Genomic DNA, 15213 nt, shown 5'->3' with positions numbered 1-15213 from the left:
CCATCCCAGCTGAAACTAGGACAGCTGTATAGTCTTCTCCTCATGCTGAAGTAGTATCACTATATTATGCTAATGTATTGTCATAGAACGTATGTATCCTCATGTATTTTTTTACATCATCATGATTAATTTTTAAATGTCTATAAAGTTTTTGAGATTATTTTAGATTTCTTTAAATCTAAGCCCTAGAGACAGATATAATCATAGGAAACTTGATTTTTAAAATTGTCATTTGTTTTCCAAAATATTTTACGTTTTTTTTAATTTATATTACAGAAATTAATGAGATGGTATTAATGAAGCAAAGAAAGCTTTAACTTCATTGTTTGCCAGTAACAGGAATTTCATAAATGAAAGCATTCAATGTGTAAGGCTCTCTTATGTTAATGGCAGCTTAGTTAATGCAGGAAAGGGCCTGAGTTAAAGACAGTATAAAAAATGCTGATCCCATCCTACAGGTTTCCTAGTCAGCTACAAATTCCATCCTTTAAGTCAAATGGAAAGATTCTTTGTTTATAAAGAAAACAAAACCTTGTCTCTGCCTTCTTTCAGTCATTATGGATAATTTAACAGAGCTTTTCCACTCCAAGATGCAAGTTAGGGCTATGAAATGTAAAGATTTCACTAATATAGAGAATGTTCTATAGAAATCTATTATCATATTATACAGTAACTTTATAGCACTATAAAATAAATCATTTTGCTATCATTTTGGAACATGTCTTTCTGAGGAAGTTTTGACAGATGCCTCAAGTTGTGCAAATTTAGACTTCCATCTGGAAATCCTCCTAATAGCTACAAGGCCACTGTATAGGAGGCTGTCACTGGTTTGTGATGTCCCCACTGTCTTCTTTCTGATATAATAATCCTCCAGAGCTTTTCATCCAAACTAATATCTTTGTTGTCGGGAAATTATTTATAACCATTGATCAGAATGTACTCTGAAAAGATCCTTAAAAGTTTAAATACTATTCCAAGTGTGCATAGTAAACCAACATTGTTTTCCTAAATTATAAAAAGTGGTAGATGATGCTTACCATGCAATTTCGAGATATTAAAATTAGTAAAAGGACCATACTGTAATCAGAAGCACTCTGGGCTTTAGCATGTGATGCACACACAGATGGAATGGGAGACAGAATACAACTTGACATTATCAAAACATTGTTGTGCCAGAGCATAATTATGCTTTTGGGTTTATGCTCTGAATGGGGGAAGTTGAGTTTTGTGACTGTACTAGTGTTGTCTTACCCTACCGTGCAAAATAAGGCTAAAAGTGGGAGGTAGTCATACTTGGTAAAACAATTGTTATGACTACTAAAGAAGCACTGTGTGTACTTTTACATGTATTTTTTTTCTTGAAAATAGTGACTGTATTGCAATGTGTTTAAATTATTTCTGTATAACCATTCCAATGTTTTGACCATCAGAGGGTGAACTACTTCCCTGATACTTAAGAGTAATACTGTGGAATGCTGCTTGCTGCTCGATTTGATTCTGTCAGTTTTGGGGAAAAAAGACAAGCAAAGCAGAACAAAACCCAATCTGTGCGGTTTTGAAGCAGCTTGGAGTAATTAACATGCAAGTACTATCTAGAGATAAAAACTCAAGCCCCATACTCCCTCTTGTGGTTAACCTTGAAGAATATCAAAAGAAATATATATATACACATACAAATACATGTATATATATGTGTATATGTATATATAAAGTATTATCTATACTTGCAGGAAAAAAATTGGTTTTAAAAAAAAACAACTTAAAGCTTCTCAAAACATTCTGATCTGCTTGTTGTAAGTTGTCTCAGGACATGTAATTCACCGTGAAGGACGTGTCATTCTTCCTCAGAATTAGTGTACTTCAATTTTAACAGAGTCTTCACTCTGAGAGTTTTCCAAATCTAGTGATGCAACTACTTGGCTTCCATGTTGCACACTACAGAATGTCCTAACTTAGAAGACCCTAATGGCTACTCAGTTAAGGCAATAAAGTTTAACTCTCAGTAACCTGATCAAAAGAAAAAATTCTTGTGTAAAAGGGCTATTTAAAGAAGTGAAAAGGAGTTTCAGTAATATTTAGTAACTCTCCTGGAGCTTTTGCCATATCCTTGTTACTTCCATCTAACTTCGTTTTTCTGAACTTTAAGGCTTAAAGAAATAGAACTAAGAGCATTTCTAACCTCAGTGGAAATAAATAAAATCATTCCATTTGCTTGCTTTTAATTTAAGAAAGGGATCATTTACATTTGTAGTTATTATCATTTGAGAAGAATGAAAAGAGAAATAATCTTGACAAATGCAAAGTTATTAGAAACATGTTGGCTACAGATACGTTGATTCTGAAATATTCCATGCCTATTTGTTCATCAGGATTATGGTATGCTTTATTTATCATTTGTGCTTAAATAGCTGTGGTAATGGCAAACAACCCCCTACTTATTATTTGTGATGATACAGCTAACCTCTTGCTCTTGAGATTTTACTAGATCTCATAAAAAAATCCCAAAGCTTTGTCTAATAGTTATAGATTTTATCTATTCCTTTTCTATGTGGAGGTTTATAATAAAGGAATGAAAAGGAGGTGACAGAGAGTTAAAAAAATATTGAGCACTGCCTTTAATGTGCATCGTTTACTCTTAATGTTTTTAGTTCTTTTATTGTGATTGGTTTGGGGTTTTAGATGACACCTTTTAGGTGCAATTGAAATGAAAGTGTGGAACAAAGATAGCCTTACAACAATTCTAGTTTTCATTTTGGGGTTGTTGTTTGTTTTTTTTTTATCATGTAGAAAAGTGACAGTAATGGAAGACCCTGATCAGAATATTCATTTGAAAAACTTGTCTCTTCAGCAAGCAACCAATGAAGAGGAAGCCTTAAACCTACTCTTCTTGGGAGACACCAACAGAATGATTGCTGAGGTGAGAATTGCTGCTACAAATCTTACCACCATCAGAGTTAAAATAGTCATAAACTTCTCCACATAAGGTGTATATTTTGGAAGTCCTTGGAGGTAAATAAGTATCTTCTTTCTGAGAGTATTTCCACAGTGAAATTAAATAAGCATTTCTCTGATGATAGCTTTCACTTTGCAAAGAGCTTTCTGTTTTTCCTTAGCGAATCTGGTTGTTGGTTGTTGATGTCATAACTGACTGCAATTAAAATAAGTAAGAAAAATTTTTTTTCTTATAAACCATAGACTGACTTTTGAATGTGGTATATATCAACATCAATACACATTTAAAGATTAGAAAGCATGGCCTTACAAAGCATTGTCAAACATTCCCACAGAAATGCTAAATTGCCTTTTAAGTAGTTACAGTAAGAGGTAAAATTCCCATCTTTTTTCTTCTTATTGCATAAACATGTGGTGTTATGTGTAAAAAAAAAAAAAACCAACACACAAATGGCAGTGTGAAGCACATTCAAAATAAATATTTGCCAGTATGCAAAGACAAGGGTGGTTTTACTGATTCTGGAAAATGCAAATTAAGTGTTTCCTTATCCAAAATCTGTAGGGCTTCTTTTTCCTTATCTTCCTACTTGGAAATGGAATATAAATATAAAAAGTGTGTTGTATAATGTGAGCACTGTCAATGTGTCTTTACTACAACACAGCTAATTCTATTTTAGAAATTTGTGAATATTTAGAAATTCTATTTTAGAAATTTGTGGGTTTTCTTCCTCTGTCTGACAAAAAAGATAGATAATAAATCAGTGATGAGAAAGACATTTGAAGTACATGAAATAATGAAGTAGCTCTCTGCTCCTGCTTGCTGACCATGTACGCCTGAGCACAGGGGAAGAAGTGTTTGATTTCAAAATGTAAATAGGCAAAAAACCAATTTGTTCTCTCTTTCTCAAGGGAGACTATTTCAGCAGTGACATTTTGAGAGGCAGAAGGATGTTAAGGCAAAAGATAATCAAGCTATGCTTAAGGACTGCTAGTAAATATAAATATTGAGTTAAGGAACCATTTGATGGTGTCAAAATGGAAAAATTGATACAACTTAGAGGAGAGGAACTTGAAAAAGTGTAATAGAGGAGGCAAAAAGACAACATTGTGTTCAGAAACCTGAAAACCTATCATGATAGTTGGTAATGAAAGCAGAAAAAGAAAGTTCAGTGCATGGAGAAAGATCTTCAGGAAATCTCTGATCAGTTTAGAGGAGCTGTGTATGAAAATGAGACAGAATATTTAAAGAAAGGTGTGCTGCTGGTTGACAAGGTCATAAACCAGCAATTGTAAAGAGCAATTGCATTACATGTTTGGGAAACCTTGCCAAAAGAGAAAATATATCCCAAACACTGAAAGTCATGAACAAATAGCAGGACTAAGAAGATGGTAAGTCATTAAAGGTCAAGATGAAGTAATGCTCCATAAAACTAGAATATTCTTAATGCATCTGTCAGCTCCAGTTTCCTGTTTTGAACAATGGCCAATAGCAAATATATAGGGAAGAGTAAAAGATAAACCAAGTAAATAATAATACTTAAAAAAAAATAATCCTAATCTTATTAGTTTGTTTTTCAGACTATTTATAGCTAATAACTTTTGCTGTATTTTTTCTTTACATGAATTTGCCCAAATGCTCTTGTTAACCTCAGAAAATTTTTATCATGAAAACTCATGTGACACAAAGTTCCATGACTTAACTGAGTTGTGTGAAGAAAAATCTCTTTTAGCTTATTTTTTAATGCACAGCTTGGTAGTTTTATTTGGGACATGCTAGTACTTGCTAGAAAACATAAGAATAGACATGAGAATGTGTGGGACCCCAGCTGTAGAGAATTCACTAATCTGAGTGGCTTGGGCTAGCAAATGCTATGCCACTGTCACTTTTGCTGCTTTTGCCAAGAGTTTTTTGTTATATAAACACTATAAAGTTATTGTTTTGTTGGTCTTTAATGAAGAGTACTTAAAAGAAAAAAATGCAAAGAATACTTTCTTGGAATAACTACCACCCATTGTGGCAATATTTACCTTGCTTAGTCTGAATGCTAGTATGATTCCAAAAACTTCAAATAAGGTGAATTTCACTGTAGAAGTTTTATTCATGTAGTTACCTCATATGCTGTTCCTTCGCAATTGCAGGAGGTATGTTGCAGTACTGCTCAGTGAGCTTACTGAGTGCTGCTTCCTCTTGGGCATTACAGAGGTTATCACCCATTATCATTAGACATTTTTGGTTTTAGGTGACTGTGGTATTTTACATGATGACTTATCAGACTGAGAAAATAGTGTTTGCAGAAATGAGGGTTTAATTTAGAGGTCTAGGGAAGGGAACTTACGACATCAACCATAACTTCTCCAGAGATCCATATTTTTAAACCTTAATTGAATTATGATAACACTTCCTAACTTCAAAAAAGATTAGGACCCTGTTTAAGTAATCTTTAAAGAAAAAGACACAAGATGAATAAACCTAAATAGAAAATAAAATAGAACAAATTATTGATTCATCTTTTTTAATGATGAGGAGTTTGGCTATGGAAAAACTAAGATGACTGTCATGGATCACATATGAAATCCGTGGTCTCTAAAGTTGCACCCCTGAGATAACCCTTCTTTGAAGAGTTACAGGACCATTTTGAAAATAAGAAAGACAATGTAATTTCTGTAATGCGTCTGCTAGTGGAGGCTAACTTGTGATTTGAGGGCTGCATTTTGCCCCCACCACTGACTGTGCTAGAAAGAAAGTGATCATAATATTAAAAGTATTCTATAGATGACATTAATTCATAGATTAAATGTCAGAACCTAAGAGAACTTTTATAACCAAATACTGCTTTCTGACACATAATTGCATAGCCCATGAGAAGAAAAGAGGAAGCTAATCTAATTTGTGCTGGATTGGTTTATAGATTAGTATAGGACCAGTCCTTTGCTCTAGTTATGACATGTACTACAAGTTGTGGAAATGGTAAGATAGGAGATATCTGTGCACAAACACTTCATAATGTAAAAATCCAAATGGGAAGTCTTTGTCTCTTACATTTTGCCAGGGAGAAATAGGCAGAGAACAAACCCAAAAAACTGTTTCTTTTGTTAGCAGCTTTTCCAACTGTAAGGGGTATATTTTTGTTTGTTTGTTTTCCCATAAAACACAGTTTCTTGTTATACTTGAATGTATAGGAATCTCAGCAACAGGTTGTAAAAAAAAAAAAAAAAATCTTTATTTTTTAAGTTTAATTTTTTAAGCCAACTTTATGTTTTAGGTATCTCAAATACATGCAAAGAAAGGATTCCAAAATATAATTTGCACATATGACACAGGTGGTAGCAGCAGTGTCTAAAAAAGCTCATCTATAGAAATAAGTGTTTGGCCATTTAGATAGTGTTCACAAACCATTTTATTTTGGTAGATATACTATTAATATGTCTTCAGCTGAAGTGGTCCTTTCTAAATTCTTGTGATGGGAATCTCTTGTGATCACTGTCCTTTGAAATAATATGCCTGAACATCTGTGATTTAGAAAATTCTTAGTACGTTTTTTTAGTGTTTCTTTTAGTGTTTCTCTTAAAATAGCAGGGTAAGGTAGACCCAGTAGCCTCCCAAGGGCATGCATCAATTTCAAAACTGTAAAATCTTTATGTGAGATTGATATGTCTGAACACTGTAGTTGCATGTACAGTTAGCATTTGTTTTTCCTCTAATGAAAAATTCCTTCATTTTAATGAGGAAGGAAATGTTTTAGTGCATGGTTTTATACCTATAATGCTCCATTGTTTAAATTTGGAAGACAGTGCATACTACACAGTATTTGTTCCATCATTTAAAATGTTTGAAGTACACATGGGGCAAGCAGTAAGCTTTTGGCAATGTTTACATATGTTTATTTCAAGAAAGATGAAACTTTAACCATGTAAAGATAGTTGTGGGGACTGACTTGTGACCTCTGAATTGGACTCATTCCCTTTGTATTTATTTTTATTGTCCATTAGTATTCTCTTGAATATATTTAGAAAGCCACTGCTAGTGTTTGCGTTTTTTCTCAGATGAAAATTGAAAAATAGGATTTGAATGTATGAACATATGAGATTAAATTACACTTTTGCCAAGAAGGCATTTTATCCATTTTAGAGCTGCATTCCAGAATGAATTACAACTTTGTGCTTTCATAGGATCCTCATTGGTGTCAATTGTTAATTTATTTCCACTCTGACAAATCTGTTCTATAGTATCATTAGCACCAAATGGCATCATCATTTCAGCACAGGTGCTGTCTTTTCTGTGTCTGGTAAAAGAATCACTGGTCATGTGTGCTACTTTGAATGGTCCTTAAAGTGCTTTGAGATTTATGTGGGTATAAGGCACTGTATAGCATAAAGTTTAATAGTATCCTCACCAGGGAATATTAATGACTTGAAAAGTTAACCTGTTACCATGGTATAACTGTGAAACTGTATTTGTAGTAAATATGGAAAGGTAAAGTATTGCTTTTAGAAATCAGGGAAGTGTCCGATTGCACCTATTCTGATCCTATATTTTCATAGCAACAAATTTGCAATTTCAGCAGTGTCGAGTCTTCCTAAGTACACCTGAAGAGCCCCTTCACTTGTACCATATTAATCAGAAAGGAAACTAAAGATGTATTAAGGTCTCACTCATCTACCAGATACAGAGGCAGAAACCTCCTATCCTTCAACTTAAATACCCTTCCATATAGCATGGTTCTGTTGGAACTGGTGGCGTTTATTTTAATTAGGCAGATATAGCCACTGTTTTTCAACAAAGAATCTCTGTTCCTTCCACCTTGCAGAGACTTATGATGTTCTGTGCTATAAATCAACAATGTGAAAACACCAGAATATTCTGAGTTTCCAACCAGAGAAACAAACTGTTATATTGCTTTATTATCATTCTTGTAGGACACAATGGCTCTTTTCTTACCATCTGAACTGTGAAATGACTGAAGCTATCAGGACTTCTTCCTACAGGTATCCATCTGATTGTAGCTTGAGATTGGAGAAAATCAATTTGATACCAGCCTTGAATGCTGTTAGTGCTTTTCTCTTTTCTCTTGCCCTTCATCAAAATGTTCAAAAGCAAAAAAAAAAAAACAACTTGAGAAGGAAGAAACCCTCCTTAAAATTTTGGAGCTTTCACTGCAACATTCTTCTCAAAAAAATGGGAGCATTCAGAATCAGCCTTTCTTCATTTATGCCTTGGCTAGTCACTAATTCATTTGTGCAGGGAAATCATGTTCTGATATCTAAATGTTTTAAATCAAAGAAGAAAAGGTTCCACTGAAACTGTATAAACTGCCAAGTGGAGATGGTTTGCAATATGGGCTGAATGACTGCATTTATCACCTGTTAAATCTTTTTGTCCCAGCTGTCCTGAACTCTTTTCTGTATTTTCTCTGAGTGTATTTGGCAGCCATAATCAACACATCATTCTTCCAGATAGTAGCAGCTTCTGTTAGTCTAATGGTAATTTTCAAACAGCTTTTCATATGTTTTTCTCCTATTTAAGAAACTTTCTCCTTCTTAGGTCCTCAATTATTAAGAACTTTATTTAGACCAGTAGCATCCTAATTCTGGGTATTATTCTTAGTGAAAACAACATTTATAATAGCAGCTGCAACAAATAAAGGATTTGGGAAATACGTAAGTTCTTGTATAAGGAGGAACTCCTACAGTGTTTTGTTGTTTTAAGATAGATAACAATTAGATTAATTGTTAATTAGATTAATTGGATAACTTAGGCTCCAGCAAGTTTTTGGACCTTTCATGACCTTGTATTCCTTGACAGAAACATCTGACTTGGATGCTTCTTGCAATATGTCTGTGCTGCAGGTTCTCATTTAAGTAGAAACCAACTTCTTGCAAACATTGTGTGAATAGATGTAATGGTTTAAGTCACAAAGCTTCTATACAGTTTATTTAATTTCAGCACAGGTATATTCTGGTCCTGGAGAAAAAGGAGACAGGGTTGTATGGCTTGACATATCTCTTGTACATATTTTCCAAGATCAAAAAAACCACTGATGCTTTACCAAATCATGATTTTGAAAGAAATGTTATTGAATTCGTCTTTTACCATGCCACAAATGGGCAGCAACAGATGACCTGACATTAATTCCTTTGTAGTGTTCATGTGATATCACAAAGCATCTGAAGTCTGCTTATGTGGTTTATGATGTCACAGAATTCCTGGAAAAAATTATTTCTTTATAAGTAACTGCAGCTCATCAGTTGTTCTATATATAACTTTCACAATAGCAACCATCTGTTGAGAGCCAGGCTACTCCCCTCTTTCTTTTTTTTTTTTTTCCTTCATCACATCAAATTAAGATGAGGATGATTTCATAGACATATGGTTTGAATACTGCTAACAAAGCCAGTATGAACTCTGAGAGCCACTAAAGGAACCTTTTAGTAGGCTCTGAGACACTGTCCAGAAAATTTTGTTTGTTTTCAGTTTTCAAACTTTCTGAACAGCTGAGTGTTGATACTCCGAAGTTGCATATGTAAGATAGCAAAAAAACAAACATCAACAAAAAAGGATTATTGTTGGATGGAAGATGCTGACAAGTTGTCATTTCTGTTGCTGTGTGCTTTGCATCTACTTGTGTGGTAAAAGTAGCAAAGCATGGGGGATTTATGACTGCAATTAACATGTCACAATCACATCCCATTTAATAGTTTAAATTTTTATTACTTTATTCTTCCTGTAAGAGTTCTAATAGAGCTTTCTGTATATGGGAACTGCGAAGTGGAGATAGAATCATATTGTAAAAAGGAGTATTGGTGTATTGATTAAAGCTTGGTTCTACTCTGAAGGACTTTATAAAAATAGCAATTACATGAAAAAAGAAGTTGTGGGGAGAAAAGAAATGGAATTTCTGATGACCAGTCCAGCAGAATCTGTTTGGAACATGCAAAATCAAGTTGTGGCTAGCATATTGCTATAGGCAATAAAGACCTAATAGGCCAAATATTGCCCTGAGCTTTTGGAACTCAGAGTCCTGAAATTACTTTTATGTTTAAAATTTTTTTGCCTCTGTTGGGGTTAAACAGGTGTGACTAAAAGCACATTTTGAAATACATGAGGTTTTGCTGCATAGTGAAACTTAAGTTTGCTTAAGAATGCTTATTCTGAAGTATGATGACTTCTGCTTCTTTCATAGCAACCTTTATTTGTGCTTCCTATCTAGACCTGTATTGATATTCGATCTGCCTTAGACTTGTATGGTGTGACCAATGCCATGACTGTAGTACAAAATGTCCCCAAATATCAATTCTGTTGAGGAGAATGTCCTTAAATATTAATTCTGTTGTGGATTTTGAGCTGGAAGAATAAAATATGCAGTCCTGCTTCACAGAGCTGCAAGTAGTAAAATTATAGCTTTCCTAGTAAAATAAGTGAGGTTGGCTCTGATTATTCATGGAATCAGAATTGCTGAATAAAATACATTTTAACAGCATATGACTTTTTCTTAGTATAACTGAATTTTAAGTATGTTTGGGAATATTTTCTTGATTGACAGCTTCCCCTGAGCCTGTTTATTTTCATTCCTGTGCTACAGCTCACTGCCCCTTCATTTGTTCAGCTTCACCTCTGAAGATAGCATAGCATGTGACTGCACTCTGATGCTCATTTCACAGGACTGTGAAATGTTCCTTAGAAACCAGGCAGTTAAGCAGAGCCAGTAGCTTGCCTATATTATTGCAAAATTCCTCATCTGCATAAATTAATGATCAAAACTCCCTGTCCCTCTGAGCTTGGCTTTATTAGGTGAAGCAGCCCAAAATAAAATAGCGCTAAGACTGTAATTTCATTACAGAATTTTCACCAACAACTACAAGCATATGCTATTCCTGCACACCACCTAGTTGTTCGCATGCTGTATGCTGCCATTTTCAATTATTCTAGCAGAACTGCTTTTTACAGCTGCGCTGTGACTGAATCAGGAAACTGATCCAGGTTAAATATCTATGGTTTGCAGACTTTTTTTTTTGTTTGTTTTTCTCTTTGAGCTGGATCAGTTCCCATAAACAATTCAGTTGTGCTGGCACTATTAAGGCTGGAAAAAAAAATATTGGGAAATTGAAGAGGAGACAATTCAACCAAGAGGTATAGCTCTTCCTATTATTCCTGGTAAAGGAATATTCAGCTTGCAGTCTTTCTGTTAAGAGCTGTCCTTTCTGGATTAACAAGACAACAGTTTCAACACCTGCAATGAACAGGCTATTTTAATGTCTGGAATGTTTCATACCAAAGCAGACTATGGAAAAAAACCAATGTGTTGGTATATCTAGTCTGAATGACAGTGTAATGCCTAGATAAATAATTACTCTAGAATAAGAGAGGAATAAAGTATAGACAAGAGATTAATGTACACAATGTAACCAGGAATTTTTTGTCTCTTCTTTTTAAATGGCTATAAATAAGTATAGATTTAGCTGCTAACTCAGTAATATTTATTTATTAATTTATTCCATTGCCCTATTTTTCTGCAAGTCAAGTATTTATGCCCTGATAACAATGTAGTCACACTTATTGTAGTTTATAAATAAAAATACTATTTGTATGGTATACTATAATCTCCATATATATTCTAAAGCTTCAGCTGTTTATAAAATGAGGATAATAAGGAATTCTTTTAGTTTTAAGTTTCCAACAACAGCTTGATATAACTAAATGAAAGAGGCTTTATATGCTTAAAGATTTTTTTGTATATGTTTAAGAAAAGAAAGGTACATGTGTGATGGCATGTGGACATTTCAAATCTAAAATTAAATATCTGAAAGCTGTTTAAAATTTTCTGTTCTACATTTCAAATATCTTGGGAACACCACTAAAGCCATACTAAAGCTGAGCATGTCTAAAAATTGACCAAGAATTTCCATGTGTCTTGTTAAGGAAGTATGGCAGTAGCTATACCAAATAAATATATTTAAAGCCAAACCTTTTATGAAAACTCTTGTCATGCCACATAAAATTCTGATACTGATTTTGCCAAGTCAAATTTTTTTCATAAAAGTAATGAAAATGTGAAAGCCTAAAGCCATTTAGAAAGTCCTAGTCTTAGTTACACTGGTAGCTATCTAGCAAAAAAATATTAAAAATGGGCTTACCGATGGGGAAACTGATAACTTCCCAGAGATCAGGAATTAATAACTTTCCATCTGGTCAAGTTAGCCTTTTCTAGTATTTCTCAGTATTCTTCAGCATAGTAAGGCCAGCTGCTTTGCTGAAGTACTCACCGTTAGAGTACCTTGGAACAAAGATAGTTGCTTGGTTGTTTGCACTACAATTTGTCCAGATCAAAGTTATCCAAGTATTGGGCCAGAATGTGAGTGCCAGGTAAATGCTTTTGGGTTCTTCTTGCATATTTATTACAGCTGCAACAGCTAAAAAACTTGATAGGTGATTTTAATTCCTAGATTATTGAGCTATAAAAAGCAAAATTTATTTTTTAAATTAACATTGAGGACGCTTTCTTTTCATTCTAGACACCAATGAATCAAGCCTCAACCCGATCTCACTGCATTTTCACTATTCACGTCTCCAGCAAGGAACCTGGATCTGCAACTATCCAACACTCCAAGTTACACCTAGTAGACCTTGCTGGATCAGAGCGTGTTGCAAAGACTGGAGTTGGAGGTCACTTATTGACAGAAGCCAAATATATCAATCTGTCATTACATTATTTGGAACAGGTAAAATTGGAATAGAGAGAAACATTTCTCCCTTTGCTACATTCCTGTTTAGCAATGTGCAATGTTTTGGAAATCCCAATATTCAGTTAGTCTTAGGATATTTATTGCAGTTTTTTAAAATGTTTGAGTTGATAGCTCTTCTTTTGAAATAATGTATTTTAATTTAAGAAAAGCTTAACAGTTAAACAGTAAGGTTATAGTAGGCATACAGGGTTGTATTTAAAAAGTAGTTTTCTTGTTTAATTTGGAATACTAAAGATATTTACAAAACTGCAGCTGTATTTCTGCTAGAAATGTTTTTTGTCATCTTCTCCCCCTTCCACAGCTGGCATCAGGATGAGTCACTCAAGAATAATTGAACCTAAGTGAAGGGTTTTTATTTGGTTCAGGCACTGTAATATGGTAAAATATTAGGCTTTTCTCTCACATATAGTTTTATTGCTCTACCAATGTGACTCTTCAATCTCTTTGAGGCAAGGGTTACCTTTGTTAATGTATTTATGGAGTAACTACCATAATTGGTTTTATACCAAGAAGACTCACAGATGCAACTGCAATAATAATAATAAATAATAATAATAATAATCCCCACAAACCTTTATCATTCAGCTGTTGTTACTGAAAAAGGTTTAGCCTGTTGATTTAAGGTATACTAAAATCCCTATCCTTCTTTCAAAGTTGCTTTGTATTTTTCCTCTGTGGAAAAAAGCAAATATTGAGAAAGTAGATTAATCCTGACTGATCTTACTGATTTTTTTTTTAAAAAGAAACAAAGAATGAGTTTAGATAGCAGTGGTGACTGGAGACTTAGAAGATGAAGCATTCCAGTAGAAAGGTTTGGTTAACAAATGATGATGATTGTTATTATTAACAACAATAATAATTATTATTATTATTGGGTTTTATTAATTATTTTTTCTCCATTGATCTGATATAATCATTTTCCCTTCATGACTAGACAAATAAGATGTTGCATCTTAGGATCCTTGTAATTTTTGTGAATGTGATAAGTGTGATGGTGGAGGTTGTTCGCACTCACTAATATCTTCTTTTGTAGTATCTCTTCTTTTCTTTCCACCAGGTTTATAGGCATTGTCTGTATTCTATAGCATTCCTTCCTTTCAGGTATTTCTTTTTGGCTTAGTATTTGTGGCATTGCTAAAAGACATTTATGCTTATTTATAAAAGCTTAGTGCATGTTACACTTATGTCTCCTGATCTCCTGTGATATTTTGTATTCTAATGCCATAGAACACCAAGCAAGGGTAAGAAACACTTGGCAATCAATGAAATCTCTTTTGTGGATGCTGTGCTGTTAAGTTGCAATTGTTGAATATTTTCAAGTGTGGATTTCAGACCTCACACCTGTAAGAGAAATGAAGTTCTTTCTAAGATTGAATACATAATGTTGTTTTCATAGTACAGCAAACACTGTTCCTGTTGCAGGAAATTTTATATGTTTTTTTTTAATTCTGCTGGAGAATACAGTATTTTTTCCTAAGGCTTCTTTAAAAATTTTTATATACAACAATAGCAGGTCTGTGAGGCTGTCATTCAGTGGAAGAAATATGGGGAATTGAGAGGGAGAGGAGAAGAAAAAAATGCTTAATTCTAAAATTCAGATTTGTCCCTTTTAATTTCTACTGCAGTATATGCATTATTTAGTAAAATGTGCAGTTAAGGAAATCCATTAAAACAGAAGATTTTGTGGGTGTCTGTATGTGAAAATTCTTTAAAATTATGATTAGGAAATATAACTGATTGTTCCAGTTACTGGGAAGAATATTTTTAATTTTTGTGTTGTGTGTTTTTCTGTTAATAAGAACAAATCTCTTAGATTTCATTTAATCTATGATCACAGATATTTAATCTGTCAAAAGAAGACGCTTAAGGCACAGCAGGTGGCAGTAAGTCATTTACTATTGCACTGAATTTTTTTTCATACCCACCATTTGTTTAAATTTTACCTTGAAGAAAAATGTCTGTATTTCAGTTGTACTCATGGGAAGTGACAAGACTAAGTGATTCTAAAATGAACCTCTTCAGAATCATACAGGATTCTGAAGGATCCTTCTTATTTACTGTATGATTTTTATATATTTATAATGCAACACTGCATGAGCTTCTGTGAGCTTGAATTTAATCTGTGTAGTGTGTTTTGAGATACTCAAGGTTGAAGTGGTGTAGAAGCATAAAATATTGAAGTTTTGTCATGCAACTTTTAACTCCTATTTTAGAATAAGTACAGTTGGAGATAAGCACTTTGGGTTCTGTCTGGGATTGTGTATCATTTGTCAATAGAAATGTTTTCTAATACTGAATAAAAGACCACTGAAAACAGTAAAAAATATCTTTTTGTTTGGTGGGAATTGGGCCATTCAACCCTGACTTGCAGGGACTAATATTGAAGTAGGAGGATTCCTCAAAGTCAGCTTATTTACATGCTCAGCTATTTAGTTATCTATGGGTGGTTTAGTGTTGTGTTATGCCATTTCTAAACACCTTGCATAATACAGTAGTCATGTAAAATGATTTGTGTCAAGA

General features: G+C 33.7%; 1 protein-coding gene across 1 annotated transcript in view; it reads left to right on the top strand.

Annotated features, from left to right (window-relative positions):
• The window catches only part of KIF6 (kinesin family member 6), a 187566-nt gene that overhangs the window by 32034 nt on the left and 140319 nt on the right, over positions 1–15213 (top strand). The window contains exons 6-7 of the mRNA XM_049833729.1: positions 2788–2917; positions 12463–12669. Of these exons, the coding sequence (XP_049689686.1) occupies positions 2788–2917; positions 12463–12669 (337 nt within the window). The remainder of the gene's footprint in view (positions 1–2787; positions 2918–12462; positions 12670–15213) is intronic.

This window comes from Accipiter gentilis, chromosome 30 (assembly GCF_929443795.1).
Source record: "Accipiter gentilis chromosome 30, bAccGen1.1, whole genome shotgun sequence".
Classification (NCBI taxonomy): Eukaryota; Metazoa; Chordata; class Aves; order Accipitriformes; family Accipitridae; genus Astur; species Astur gentilis.
Note: the sequence above shows the minus strand (reverse complement) of the source record. Positions and strands in the feature narration are given on the sequence as shown.